This window comes from Sinohyriopsis cumingii, chromosome 2, assembly GCF_028554795.1.
Source record: "Sinohyriopsis cumingii isolate HCF-2022 chromosome 2, ASM2855479v2, whole genome shotgun sequence".
NCBI lineage: Eukaryota > Metazoa > Mollusca > Bivalvia > Unionida > Unionidae > Sinohyriopsis > Sinohyriopsis cumingii.
Genome location: NC_142962.1, coordinates 164,224,497 through 164,240,832, shown reverse-complemented (window position 1 = coordinate 164,240,832; position 16,336 = coordinate 164,224,497). Strand labels below are relative to the sequence as shown.

General features: G+C 33.2%; 1 protein-coding gene across 2 annotated transcripts in view; it reads right to left on the bottom strand.

Annotated features, from left to right (window-relative positions):
• The window catches only part of LOC149806239 (ubiquitin conjugation factor E4 A-like), a 79,165-nt gene that overhangs the window by 21,379 nt on the left and 41,450 nt on the right, over positions 1-16,336 (bottom strand). For both annotated transcript variants that reach the window (XM_089951185.1, XM_089951186.1), the window contains 5 exons: positions 15,940-16,197; positions 13,423-13,679; positions 9,358-9,527; positions 8,447-8,639; positions 7,408-7,521 (listed from right to left, as the gene is read on the bottom strand). In XM_089951185.1, the coding sequence (XP_089807311.1) occupies positions 7,408-7,521; positions 8,447-8,639; positions 9,358-9,527; positions 13,423-13,679; positions 15,940-16,197 (992 nt within the window). The remainder of the gene's footprint in view (positions 1-7,407; positions 7,522-8,446; positions 8,640-9,357; positions 9,528-13,422; positions 13,680-15,939; positions 16,198-16,336) is intronic.

The following is a 16,336-nucleotide window of genomic DNA, read 5'->3' as shown; positions in this document are numbered from 1 at the left end:
CTGTGTTCAGAATGCTATCGACAAGTTTGTACTACCTAGCTGTGTTATGCTGTGTTCAGAATGCTATCGACAAGTTTGTACTATCTAGCTGTGTTATGCTGTGTTCAGAATGCTATCGACAAGTTTGTACTATCTAGCTGTGTTATGCTGTGTTCAGAATGCTATCGACAAGTTTGTATTATCTAGCTGTGTTATGCTGTGTTCAGAGCTATTGACAAGTTTGTACTATCTAGCTGTGTTATGTTGTGTTCAGAATGCTTTTGACAAGTTTGTACTATCTAGCTGTGTTATACTGTGTTCAGAATGCTATTGACAAGTTTTAGTGAGCTGTTGTAATAGTCCTGGTCAGATGTTCAGCAGCACAGTGCCTCAACGACCACATTAGGTCATGAGACTGATGATGATAATGATGATGAATAGTCCTAGCAGATGCTGGTAATAGTGTCACCAACAATGCTAAAAAACAATATCTGTTACACTGGCACCAAATGACAATGATAAGCCTAGGCATGGTTTTCTAAGTGATACAAGGAGGACATCCATAGCCTGGGTTAAGTATGCCAAAAGAATATGCATGGCAGAAGAAATCAGATACAAGACTGGTTACTATGCCAAGAAGCTGAACCATAAAAATGTTCTTTTGGGAAAGATGATTGTCAATAGATTAAAAAACATTCTCTGCTAGCCAATTCTGTTGGTAACACAACACCAACAACACAGATGACATGTAGCAAAGTTATTATTGCAAAATTTTTAATTAGTTTAAAGCAAAAAAACACAGAAGTAATGTATTGGCTGACTTGAGATACTGAGTTTGTAAATTTGCAAAAGATTAATGATGCTATTTGCTAAGCTGAAATCCATTTCTTCCTCAGATGCTGATTCTACTGAAGTGAACAGCTTAAAATATGCTAGTGAAAGGCTGTGTGCTATGCATGATATGTTGGAACTGTATGCTGTGTAATAACTGTATGCCTGTTGTAATTGTATGCTGTGTAATAACTAGTGTTGGAATTGTATGCTGTGTCATAACTGTATGTCTGTTGTAATTGTATGCTGTGTAATAACTAGTGTTGTAATTGTATGCTGTGTCATAACTGTATGTCTGTCGTAATTGTTGGTTGTGTAATAACTAGTGTTGGAATTGTATGCTGTGTCATAAATGTATGCATGTTTTAATTGTATCCTGTTTTGCAATTGTATTCTGTTGTAACTGTATGCTGTTTTATGCTGCATTGTAATTGACTGCAGTGTTGTAACTATATGCTGTTGTAACTGTATGATGTGTTGTAACTGAAGGATGTGTTGTAACTGTATGATGTGTTGTAACTGTATGATGTGTTGTAACTGAAGGATGTGTTGTAACTGTATGATGTGTTGTAACTGTATGATGTGTTGTGACTGAAGGATGTGTTGTAACTGCATGATGTGTTGTAAATGAAGGATGTGTTGTAACTGTATGATGTGTTGTAACTGTATGATGTGTTGTAACTGAAGGATGTGTTGTAATTTCATGTCTAATGTAATTGTATGCTTGTTTATTGTTTTATTCCTTTCAGCAGAGTAGTTCTAATACCAATAATCAAGCTGAAGACCAGTGATATATCTAATAAAAATGATTCCTGACCAATTATCAACTTAATGCCAAGGCCATTGTGTTACCTAAAGCTTTAGAAATAATTTTGCCTCAAAGACAAATGTCAAAGACAATCATTATGGCTTTAGGCAATGTACCAGTGTATGTCCTTAGGTTGCTTTTAATTTCTAAAACAAACAACGATTTTGTGTACTGTGGAGTCAAATATCATCTATGCCTTTCCTTGCGACTAATGGTGCAATTCAAGGATTTTTCTAATCGCCATATATTGAGTACTTTCAGTCAGTGGACAGTTAATGTTTGATATATAGTACTCCTAAATCAGCCGAGAGTCAATATAGAGTTGTAGTTGTATATATAGTACTTTTCAACATACAGTACAGAGTCTGAAGCAAATTTTTCACTCTTTCTTTCAATCATTTGCTTCTCTTATGGGAGCAAAGAGAAACTATAAGATATTTACGGAAGCTGTGATCTTATGGGAGCAAAGAGAAACTATAAGATATTTATGGAAGCTGCGAGCAGATGTCTGCATTAATCCTGCAGAAAGTGGACTCCAAACAAAAGGATAAATATCAACTAAAGATCATTTAATATCACTAACAGCTTTGCAATAAAAATCAAACTCTTATAACACAGAAAAGCTAACTGACCATACAAGCTGAACCGGAATTTTATTCTACTTCTTTCATGACAATCAGAGACTCTTTAACCTTTTTAAGTAACAAGCCGGATTGCTTTAATATCAATGACCACAGTATACTGAAGCAAAAAGTGTATGAAAGGGGTATCAAATTTTCCCTATCCAACCTACTGTAGGTAGTTAGTGTTATTCACTGTCAATGTGTGCCCTGACACTAAGCAGTACATTAATGTTAGTCCAATGGGATGTACACTGACACTAAGCAATACATTAATGTCTGCCCCATAGGATGTACACTGACACTAAGCAGTACATTAATGTTAGTCCAATGGGATGTACACTGACACTAAGCAATACATTAATGTCTGCCCCATGGGATGTACACTGACACTAAGCAGTAGATTAATGTTAGTCCAATGGGATGTACACTGACACTAAGCAGTACATTAATGTTAGTCCAATGGGATGTACACTGACACTAAGCAGCCCACTGGGATATACACTGACACAAAGCAGTACATTAATGTCAGCCCAACAGGAGGTACACTGACACAAAGCAGTAATCTGATGCTGGCCCAATGGGATGTATACTGACACTAAGCAGTACACTGATGTTGGTCCAATGGGATGTACACTGACACAAAGCAGTACATTAATGTCAGCCCAACAGGAGGTACACTGACACAAAGCAGTAATCTGATGTTGGCCCAATGGGATGTACACTGACACTAAGCAGTACACTGATGTTGGCCCAATGGGATGTACTCTGACACTAAGCAGTAATCTGATGTTGGCCCAATGGGATGTACCCTGACATTAAGCAGTAAACTAATGTTGGCCCAATGGTATGTACACTGACACTAAGCAGTACACTGATGTTGGCCAAATGGGATGTACACTGACACTAAGCAGTACACTGATGTTGGCCCAATGGGATGTACTCTGACACTAAGCAGTACAATGATGTTGGCCCCTTGGCATGAATTGTTATGGTCAAAAAGTAAGTGGAGTTGGAAGATAGGAAGAGAGACTGTCAACGTGAGAAAAGCATAAGGAGGAAATAAAGGATTCGGATACTTAAGCAATGCTGTCTTTCATTACATGCATGCCAAAATAGATGCCAATATAATCCCTGATATACAGTCAGAATCATTGGTGCCATTGCAATGTACTGCCTTTCTCAGAAGGGTATTTCCAAATTTCCCAAGTTGTTGTAGAACGTGTTAAAATCACTAGTAATAATAATAATAATAATATAATAATAATAACTTTATTTCAGATTTAACTCCATAGGCATAGGAGTCTGACTCTTCACTGTTTTAAATGTAATATTTCAATTTTGAAAAGTACAATATATATTGGAGACACTCCCACTGTTTCAGAACTAGAACAAAATATAGCATAGCTGGGATTCTCTACTGTTTAAAAACTTTACATATGTATATATAATTTAGACTCTTGATACTCTCAATTCTAAAATCCTAAGAAACACCTTAACCCTTTTGTACATGTCTAGCTACATGGAGGTTTAGGTGGATACACCTGCCATTAAATGCACTGAAATCTCTGAATCAGTTTAAAGCATCATGATCCACTGACAGAAAACAGCATGTTGATATGCTGTGTGTGACATCTCATGCACTGATCTGACGGTAAAATTGCCCAAATGCCACATCCATTTAAAAGACAATTTTGGCCATTGATAAAAAAAGTTTTCACACCAATATCAAGATTTGCTTCAGTTAAATTGTGACCATTTTTAAATGAGGAATAATGTATCTTAAAGGTAGGAACTGCTTCCTTGCAGAGACAATTTCAGAAATATGTACTTATACGTCAAAGGGACATAAATATTCATTATCAAACTTGATATCCTAATTTCATGTTTCTAAAAGAGACAAAAATGTCTCTTTAGTTATAAGCAGGAATGTTGTCATTAACCATGTTGTTGTTGTTGTAGGGTTTAACGCCATTTTTCAGCACACGATAGGCCATATATGGCGGCCAGTATCAATGGTGGAGGAAGAACTCGGGAAAACCCCGGAAAGAACCACCGACCCACGAGAAGCTACTGGCAAGCTTTCTCACATACCCACATTGGCTGAATCCGAGACTCGAACCCACGCAGACAGAGGTGAGATGGCAGTGGTCCGTAACGGACAGCGCTTTAGACCACTCGGCCACTCGGGGCCCCCCCATTAACCATGATATCAAATTTTTCATCATATCAACCATGATATCAAATTTCATCTTATTAACCATATCAAATTTCATCATATTAACCATGATATCAAATTTCATTATATTAACCATGATATCAAATTTCATCATATTAACCAGGACATCAAATTTCATCATATTAACCATGATATCAAATTTCATCATATTAACCATAATATCAAATTTCATCATATTAACCATGATATCAAATTTCATCATATTAACCATGATATCAAATTTCATCATATCAACCATGATATCAAATTTCATCATATTAACCATGACATCAAATTTCATCTTATAAACCATGATATCAAATTTCATCATATTAACCAGGACATCAAATTTCATCTTATTAACCATAACATCAAATTTCATCATATTAACCATGATATCAAATTTCATCATATTAACCATGATATCAAATTTCATCATATTAACCAGGACATCAAATTTCATCATATCAACCATGATATCAAATTTCATCATATTAACCATGATATCAAATTTCATCATATTAACCATAATATCAAATTTCATCATATTAACCAGGACATCAAATTTTTCATCATATCAACCATGATATCAAATTTCATCTTATTAACCATATCAAATTTCATCATATTAACCATGATATCAAATTTCATCTTATTAACCATATCAAATTTCATCATATTAACCATGATATCAAATTTCATCTTATCAACCATGATATCAAATTTCATCATATTAACCATGATATCAAATTTCATCATATTAACCATGATATCAAATTTCATCATATTAACCATGATATCAAATTTCATCATATTAACCATGATATCAAATTTCATCATATTAACCATGCTATCAAATTTCATCATATTAACCATGATATCAAATTTCATCATATTAACCAGGACATCAAATTTCATCATATTAACCATGATATCAAATTTCATCATATTAACCATGATATCAAATTTCATCATATCAACCATGATATCAAATTTCATCATATTAACCAGGACATCAAATTTCATCATATTAACCATGATATCAAATTTCATCATATTAACCATGATATCAAATTTCATCATATTAACCATAATATCAAATTTCATCATATTAACCATGATATCAAATTTCATCATATTAACCAGGACATCAAATTTCATCTTATTAACCATAATATCAAATTTCATCATATTAACCATGATATCAAATTTCATCATATTAACCAGGACATCAAATTTCATCTTATTAACCATAACATCAAATTTCATCATATTAACCATGATATCAAATTTCATCATATTAACCATGATATCAAATTTCATCATATTAACCAGGACATCAAATTTCATCATATTAACCAGGACATCAAATTTCATCATATCAACCATGATATCAAATTTCATCATATTAACCATGATATCAAATTTCATCATATTAACCATGATATCAAATTTCATCATATTAACCATAATATCAAATTTCATCATATCAACCATGATATCAAATTTCATCATATTAACCATGATATCAAATTTCATCATATTAACCATGACATCAAATTAACCATGATATCAAATTTCATCATATTAACCAGGACATCAAATTTCATCTTATTAACCATAATATCAAATTTCATCATATTAACCATGATATCAAATTTCATCATATTAACCATGATATCAAATTTCATCATATTAACCATGATATCAAATTTCATCATATTAACCAGGATATCAAATTTCATCATATTAACCATGATATCAAATTTCATCATATTAACCAGGACATCAAATTTCATCTTATTAACCATAATATCAAATTTCATCATATTAACCATGAGATCAAATTTCATCATATTAACCATGATATCAAATTTCATCATATTAACCATGATATCAAATTTCATCATATCAACCATGATATCAAATTTCATCATATTAACCATGATATCAAATTTCATCTTATTAACCATAATATCAAATTTCATCATATTAACCATGATATCAAATTTCATCATATTAACCATATCAAATTTCATCATATTAACCATGATATCAAATTTCATCATATTAACCATGATATCAAATTTCATCATATTAACCATATCAAATTTCATCATATTAACCATGATATCAAATTTCATCATATTAACCATGATATCAAATTTCATCATATTAACCATGATATCAAATTTCATCATATCAACCATGATATCAAATTTCATCATATTAACCATGACATCAAATTAACCATGATATCAAATTTCATCATATTAACCAGGACATCAAATTTCATCTTATTAACCATAATATCAAATTTCATCATATTAACCATGACATCAAATTAACCATGATATCAAATTTCATCATATTAACCATAATATCAAATTTCATCATATTAACCATGATATCAAATTTCATCATATTAACCATGATATCAAATTTCATCATATTAACCAGGACATCAAATTTCATCTTATTAACCATAATATCAAATTTCATCATATTAACCATGATATCAAATTTCATCATATTAACCATGATATCAAATTTCATCATATTAACCATGATATCAAATTTCATCATATCAACCATGATATCAAATTTCATCATATTAACCATGATATCAAATTTCATCATATTAACCATAATATCAAATTTCATCATATTAACCATGATATCAAATTTCATCATATTAACCATGATATCAAATTTCATCATATTAACCATGATATCAAATTTCATCATATTAGCCATGATATCAAATTTCATCATATTAACCATAATATCAAATTTCATCCTATTAACAATGATATCAAATTTCATCATATTAACCATGATATCAAATTCGATCATATTAACCATGATATCAAATTTCATCATATTATTATCTAAGCAAAGGTGAATAATAATAAAAAAGTGTCACACTGAAGAAAAGATTTGCGTATTACCCCGAGGGCCTCATCCAGGAGGAAAATGGCATCATTTATCAGCAGGTTGATAAACCGTAGAAATAGTGGGGCATTTACAGCCTCTATATTCTTCTCTGCATACTCTGCCAGGACCTGAAATAGAATGACATGTATCATTTATCATACTCTGCCAGGACCTGAAATAGAATAATGGGTATCATGTATCATACATAGCCAAGACCTGAAATAAAATAACATGTATCATACATAGCCAGGACCTGAAATAGTATAACATGTATCATACATAGACAGGACCTGAAATAGTATAACACGTATCATAGACAGGACCTGAAACAGTATAACATGTATCATACATAGCCAGGACCTGAAATAGAATAACATGTATCATACATAGACAGGACCTGAAATAGTATAACATGTATCATACTCTGCCAGGACCTGAAATAGTATAACATGTATCATACATAGACAGGACCTGAAATAGTATAACATGTATCATAGACAGGACCTGAAATAGAATAACATGTATCATACATAGACAGGACCTGAAATAGTATAACATGTATCATACTCTGCCAGGACCTGAAATAGTATAACATGTATCATACATAGACAGGACCTGAAATAGTATAACATGTATCATAGACAGGACCTGAAATAGAATAACATGTATCATACATAGACAGGACCTGAAATAGTATAACATGTATCATACTCTGCCAGGACCTGAAATAGTATAACATGTATCATACATAGACAGGACCTGAAATAGTATAACATGTATCATAGACAGGACCTGAAATAGAATAACATGTATCATACATAGACAGGACCTGAAATAGAATAACATGTATCATACACAGACAGGACCTGAAATAGAATAACTTGTATCATACATAGACAGGACCTGAAATAGTATAACATGTATCATGTACTATACTCTGCGAGAACCTGAAACCGAATAACTTGTATCAAGCAAGTGTTTTTATATCCACAGTTTTATGCTTCCAGACAAGGTTATAGAAAAGATTACTTTTGTTGACTGAAATTAATTTACCTTGATGGCCTGACGGTGGAGTTTTTTCTCCCATATATACTCCAGCACCAGGTACATTGGCCGCCGATAGCTGAACTTCTGCTCAAACCGTACACTCTGACCCGTCATCTCAATGCTAACAAATACATGGAAAAGCTTCTCTGCTAAATGGTTTATTAAAGGGTGCTCTGTAAAAAGCTTCTCTCTATGGTATCTAAAACAAAAATTTGAAATATAGCTAGATTAACTCTTTTTCATTTTTGAATGTAGTAAATTACAATGCTTTTATCACACAATTATTTTCCTGTAACTTAAGATTATGTTTTATAATGATATACATAATAGAGTTCTCTTGCTGCAATGTTTATTGGAATAAATTTTACAATTTCTTTCAAAGTCAACATGACTTCCAATAATTTCAAGACAACTACTGGATGCAAGACAAATGAATTCAATACAGAATAATTTTATAAAGATAAAGACACTGTGTATGAGAGTATTATAATAACTGATAAATATGGACTGGTCTCCTGTGTACTCTTAATTCTCTTATTACTTGTATAATTATTTATCAAAATTCTGTGATGATGATCATTCTATATTTATAGAAACTGGCTTCAAATTTAAACCTTAAATGACTGACCTTGACAGTGAGACATCACTAAACGCAAAGTCTGTAACATGTTGTAACATTGTCATGACATAAGCAGTAGGGCCTGCCATTGTCTTTTCTGTGATCTGGCATGATTTCAAAAACAAATGTTGTCATGGTTTATGAAATACACAATTTCCATCTTAACTGGGCGAAGGCAAGGATTTTCAAAGATTATAATTTCTGAGTCGATATTTCAACTTCAGGTTCCAAAAGTACATCTTGGCAGTTACATTCCACCAAACTAGAACAAGGATGTACATTTACAGTTTGTACTAACTTGGAAAGTATTCCACTGTGGCCTGCTGGCATCTGGCTGGGGTCAGGTGGCATAATGGCAGCCAGGGTTTCAGCCAACTCAGCACGGAGGTGTGGGTTCAGCATGCGGTCAGGACTTCCCATGTACACCAGGATCAATGTCATCAGGTGTTCTACCTTGTCTCCTACCATCTGAGAAAAGAATAACACTCTATACCATGCTTATTTTCTGCTTCAAGTACAAAATGAATTAAACAGAATGCTATATCTTGAAAGCCCTGTTGTGGCATAAACCACCAAACTTGCAATATCAGTGGAACAAGAAAAGTAGCTCACCATGATCTAGTTTTGCCTGAGAAGTATCTCAGAAGATAAATGCACCCATCAAGTTTCATGACTGCATGCAACAGTATCAGACAAAATGACCTAAATGCAAATAAGTAACAATTACTAGTTAAAAATAGGTCACTGTGAGCTCCTTTTGCAGGTGATATGAAGCATCCTCGACAATGAATACACTTATTAACTGTCATGACTGTAAATACATTATCAAAGAAATGGAGAAACATGCAAGAAACTTAACGAAGACCCAATGCCAACAACAATAAGGACAAAGTACCAATGATACCAAATTTAGTTTATTTATAGGAGGCCTTATGAAGCTGATACCATATGGTCCCTTCAGTAATCATGTTGTCTACACATTTCAATGTTGTACCTTCTTCAAACAGTTACATAAGGACACACAATAAATTACTTGGGAACAAGAACTGTGTTTAAAAAAACAAACAAAAAAACCCACATCCAGAACAGCTGTTTATATACCGAAAGGCATAATCCCATGAGTCCCAACCTCATCTGGCTTGGTCATGGTGGGTGCATAGGCACTTATAATAGATACATGTCTGTTAAAATTAATCAAAAAAATATCCCACTACTTGACCACATTGTCCCAAATATGACGTAAGCCTGGGGCAATGAGGGTATAGGAAGAAAGGAAGCAAGGAACCATATAATATTTCATCTATGAAATGAACATAGTCAATGGTTATACTACACAAATTTAACCAAATGGTGCGATACTTTTTGACCTGATGGCCACATTCAGGGATGTAACTCCAAGGATAATATAGTAATAGTCTTGTATACCTGCTGTAGCATTCAATTGCCCTTAATGCTGGCTTGTGTCACTTCTATGTGATTTTAGATGGATTTTATTATCTTTGGATTACACATTTTGAAGTGATATGCTTGCAATGAATTAACACTTATCATATATGTGTGCTTTTGTACGTTTGCATCCGCTCAGCAATAAGAGGTTAGTGTTAGATTGGTTGGCCCAGTGTCAGGACAATGTGACTGGGTTGGACATCATGCTACATGTCTGTGGCATGATGCCCCAGTGCTAGACATCACTATAAACTGTCACACTGCAGACATCGTAGTAATATGACTGAAAAACTGTTAAAGCTACTTAAAAATATAAAATCACACACGTTTGCAACATCTTGTCCTTGTATATTTAAAATCAGCCTGCATGTAAATGGTACCTTGAGGATATGTAATGGCCAGAAATTATTTTAAACAGTGTATTTAACACTGCATGTAAATGTATTGTATATTCTACTCATGTCAACTGACTTCATTACACTGAATTTTGAACAGAAATTATAAACTGTAGGGAGGAGAGTATCTTAAAGTGTGTATTGGCCAGCTATTACATATATGTATTTTAATACTACTATGAGAGTAAATTCCCATCATGTAAAATGATTTTCCTGCATGGAAATATAAATTATACGTGGAGGAAGGGTGTGCAGTTTTAGCAAATAAGCATATTTTTTTTAACAAGGAAAAAATGTATAATTATTAAGTCTAATTATTAAAGGAAATTGTTATATTAATGCTCCAACTAGCTGATGTTTCTTATTATGCAATGCAATTCCAACTCTATAAAAAAAAAATGTGTCTACCGTCTAAAGGAAGAATTTGGAATTGAGGGTCATGTTACTTTCTAAAGGACAAAGTAAAGTAAGTCCATAAAATAGCCCCAACACTTTGAATGTTTGAATCTTAACAAATTCAACTGAATATGTGCTGAAAGGTCATCAACAATGGAATCATTTTTATTAATATTCTTAAAAACCTTGTCTGAAAGGTCATCAACAATGGAATCATTTTTATTAATGTTCTTAAAAACCTTGTCTGAAAGGTCATCAACAATGGAATCATTTTTATTAATGTTCTTAAAAACCTTGTCTGTATCATTTTTATTAATGTTCTTAAAAACCTTGTCTGTATCATTTTTATTAATATTCTTAAAAACCTTGTCTGAAAAGTCATCAACAATGGAATCATTTTTATTAATGTTCTTAAAAACCTTGTCTGTATCATTTTTATTAATATTCTTAAAAACCTTGTCTGAAAAGTCATCAACAATGGAATCATTTTTATTAATATTCTTAAAAACCTTGTCTCAAAGGTCATCAACAATGGAATCATTTTTATTAATGTTCTTAAAAACCTTGTCTGAAAGGTCATCAACAATGGAATCATTTTTATTAATGTTTTTAAAAACCTTGTCATATCATTTTTATTAATATTCTTAAAAACCTTGTCTGAAAAGTCATCAACAATGGAATCATTTTTATTAATATTCTTAAAAACCTTGTCTGAAAGGTCATCAACAATGGTATCATTTTTATTAATGTTCTTAAAAACCTTGTCTGAAAGGTCATCAACAATGGAATCATTTTTATTAATATTCTTAAAAACCTTGTCTGTATCATTTTTATTAATATTCTTAAAAACCTTGTCTGAAAGGTCATCAACAATGGAATCATTTTTATTAATGTTCTTAAAAACCTTGTCTGAAAGGTCATCAACAATGGAATCATTTTTATTAATATTCTTAAAAACCTTGTCTGTATCATTTTTATTAATATTCTTAAAAACCTTGTCTGAAAGGTCATCAACAATGGAATCATTTTTATTAATGTTCTTAAAAACCTTGTCTGTATCATTTTTATTAATATTCTTAAAAACCTTGTCTGAAAGGTCATCAACAATGGTATCATTTTTATTAATGTTCTTAAAAACCTTGTCTGAAAGGTCACCAACAATGGTATCATTTTTATTAATGTTCTTAAAAACCTTGTCTGAAATGTCATCAACAATGGAATCATTTTTATTAATGTTCTTAAAAACCTTGTCTGAAAGGTCATCAACAATGGTATCATTTACTAACTTGTATAACAGTCTGGCAGTTTTATGTTTAGCATTACAAAATCTAACTTCGTTTTACTACACACACAAAAACAGATAACAGAGCATTTATAATTTCATAATAAAATTTAAAGAGTAATTTAGTAATGTGGTCGTTTATAACCCTATTTAACCATATAACCTTGAAACTGTGATTATGGTTTTTAACAATTTTTTTTAGCCAAATCCTTACTGCATAACAATTGTATCATTTGAAACAGCTGCATCAATTGAGCTTGCAACAATACATACTGGCTGCAATAATAATCAGTCCTGACAATAGAAATATCTGTCTCATGACCAGACATACAGCTCTACTGGCTGCACCAGCAGCTATGGGTATATAAACCTCTCACTGACATAAAATATTGATTAGCTGATCCAATGAATCAATCAGATCTTTTCGTTCTGATGAGTTACCATATTAATGAAAATGGTCAGGGACCAGGGATGACTAGACCACCCCAGCAGATGGGAGGGAATGGCTCCACATCCCATTAGTCATCACCTTCCATATATTTCCCTTTGAAGAAAACACTCCTCTAAACTGGTTTAAGGCAGAAACTTCCAAAATGCTTATATGTGGATTGTGCGGCCTCTCTGTAGAAAGAGTGCTACAAGTGGAAGAAGGAACTGACAATTTCAAAGGATTTGGCACCAATTCTAGTTACACCGCCATCTTGGAAGGCAGATAACTTTAAGCTTTTTAGTTAAAATATTCAAATCTGAGGGGGCTAGATTTGCCAGGGAATAGAAGTTCATCAAAGGTATTATGATCAGGTAATGTATTTGAAGAAGATCTTGAAGCTTCCAAAACGTTTACCTCAAACATCTGTTCCTTGAACCTATGCAGGAAGAGCATGAAGTCTGTGAGGTTCCCCATGAAGAACTCTGGGATGTGTGCAAGGGTTCGAGGAACCTGTACTGGTAGGGGGAACTGGATTGGCTCAAAGCTGGTGATGTTATCCTCACGTGCCATCTGGGTCAGCCAGGTGGCAGAGGCAAGATGGAAGTGCATGTTCAGCTCCAGGAAATTGGGCTCTGTCAGGGCTGCCTTTAATGTTAGATATACTGTTAGACCTGTATGGTAAGACAAAATAATAATTATATAAAAGCCTGTATAACTGTACAGTTAGACCTGTATGGTAAGACAAAATAATAATTATAAAAACCTGTATAACTGTACAGTTAGACCTGTATGGTAAGACAAAATAATAATTACAAAAGCCTGTATAACTAACAGTTAGATCTGTATGGTAAGACAAAATAATAATTACAAAAGCCTGTATAACTAACTGTACAGTTAGACCTGTATGGTAAGACAAAATAATAATTATAAAAGCCTGTATAACTGTACTGTTAGACCTGTATGGTAAGACAAAATAATAATTACAAAAGCCTGTATAACTAACAGTTAGACCTGTATGGTAAGACAAAATAATAATTACAAAAGCCTGTATAACTAACTGTACAGTTAGACCTGTATGGTAAGACAAAATAATAATTATAAAAGCCTGTATAACTGTACTGTTAGGCCTGTATGGTAAGACAAAATAATAATTACAAAAGCCTGAATAACTGTACAGTTAGACCTGTATGGTAAGACAAAATAATAATTACAAAAGCCTATATAACTGTTCAGTTAGATCTGTATGGTAAAACAAAAAAATAATTACAAAAGCCTGTATAATTGTACAGTTAGACCTGTATGGTAAGACAAAATAATAATTATAAAAGCCTGTATAACTGTACTGTTAGGCCTGTATGGTAAGACAAAATAATAATTACAAAAGCCTGAATAACTGTACAGTTAGACCTGTATGGTAAGACAAAATAATAATTACAAAAGCCTATATAACTGTTCAGTTAGATCTGTATGGTAAAACAAAAAAATAATTACAAAAGCCTGTAAAATTGTACAGTTAGACCTGTATGATAAGACAAAATAATAATTACAAAAGCCTGTATAATTGTACAGTTAGACCTGTATGGTAAGACAAAATAATAATTACAAAAGCCTATATAATTGTACAGTTAGACCTGTATGGTAAGACAAAATAATAATTACAAAAGCCTATATAATTGTACAGTTAGATCTGTATGGTAAGATAAAATAATAATTACAAAAGCCTATATAACTGTACAGTTAGAAGAAAGAAAGATAAAAGAGAGACTTTAAAAAGAGGGAGATTGTGATATTAACGACTTTGTTGGCAGCTATAAATGCCAGGTGACAATACTATGAATTCATTTGTATTTTTATGGTTTTGCAAAACAAGAGACCATGTACACTGCAGTAAATAAATTCAACTAGAAGAGGTTTCACTGAGAATTTTTATTTTGGTAATGCTGGTTAAAAATACTGGCAGTCCATCATCATTACAACAAATTTCAAACATCAAATGAGAGTCAATATTACCTCACTAATATGTGCAGATTTTGCCAGTCATCAAACAATTTCTGAGATCTTGCTCACATTAAGCCAAACATTATGTTTCATTAAAAAAAAAATCTGCTCATCAATAAAACCACCACTCTATTTAATAATGCATATTAAATTTGCTGTTTCCTTACGCCCTTCCTTTGCATAAACATTTTTTTCTGCCTGTGCTAACCCCATTATTCAAAAATTTGTACTACTGCCAAGAGCTTTGTCTGCCCACACTAACTGCAAAACTCAATCACTGTTGGGATACTGCTAACCAGAGGAGTGCCATGAACAGCAGGCTTCACTTGAAACAGCTGAACAGCTGGAACAGGTGGATTGCCAGAAATGAAGTGGCATCATATGCCACTTTAACTATAAGTTCGGCAAAATAGCTAAAACTGGTTTGGCAGCTCAAATGGTAGTAAGCATGATTTCTGCATCATGTGACCTTGCACATGCTTGCTGTTCCAGCAATGGCAGTTTCTACCATATTCTGTACAGGCATGCTGAGCAGAAGATTTCTCTGGAGATCTTGCTATTTCTTGTATTTGCTTACGCAGGAGTTCATGTGCTGATGGCATGGTGATATCATTAATTTCTAGTTTACTGATAACACTAGTAGTAGGTTCACTGGCATAGTTGTAAATTTTAAGTTGATTAAAATTATATTGTTGCACTGCCCCATCACCTACTAAACAGGCCCAGTCACAGATGCCCCACAAGTACATGAGGGTCAAGTGTGGCGTTGGTCAAACGGCTTGCTTTAGAGTGGCAGAGACCACCTTGCACCAAGTCAACCTCCATGCAACAAAATTATATATCATTTTAAGGCCTGCTGGCTCTTGTTAAGCCTTTAAAATAGGATAATCTACAAGCACTATTTTACTGTTACGTTTTGAAAAAGCCACCCACCTTTCTCCATCTGCATCTTGATGCTGCGTGTGGGCTCCATGTCGTCGCTGGGTACCTGTTCCCTGATCTCATGGTACAGCCGTTGTATACGGTGCAATTCCTGGTGGATCTCCATAAACTTGCGATGCACAGTGTGGAAACCAAGGTTCAAACACTGCTGTGTCAGGAAGAAGCATTCTGTGATGAAGTTATAGCTATTCTCCTCTGCCAGCTTCTCGAGTCCCTCCCTTGGGACCAGGCAGGTTTCCTTCAGCAGTCCTGTGAGACAGAAAGAGGAAGCGAACTTGTCTAGTGATGCACATATTAAATTGACAACATTCATCCATCAAATGTTTTAAACAAACCATTATAGCAATGTTTCAAACATAATGTCAAAGTTTATATGTGATTATTTTGA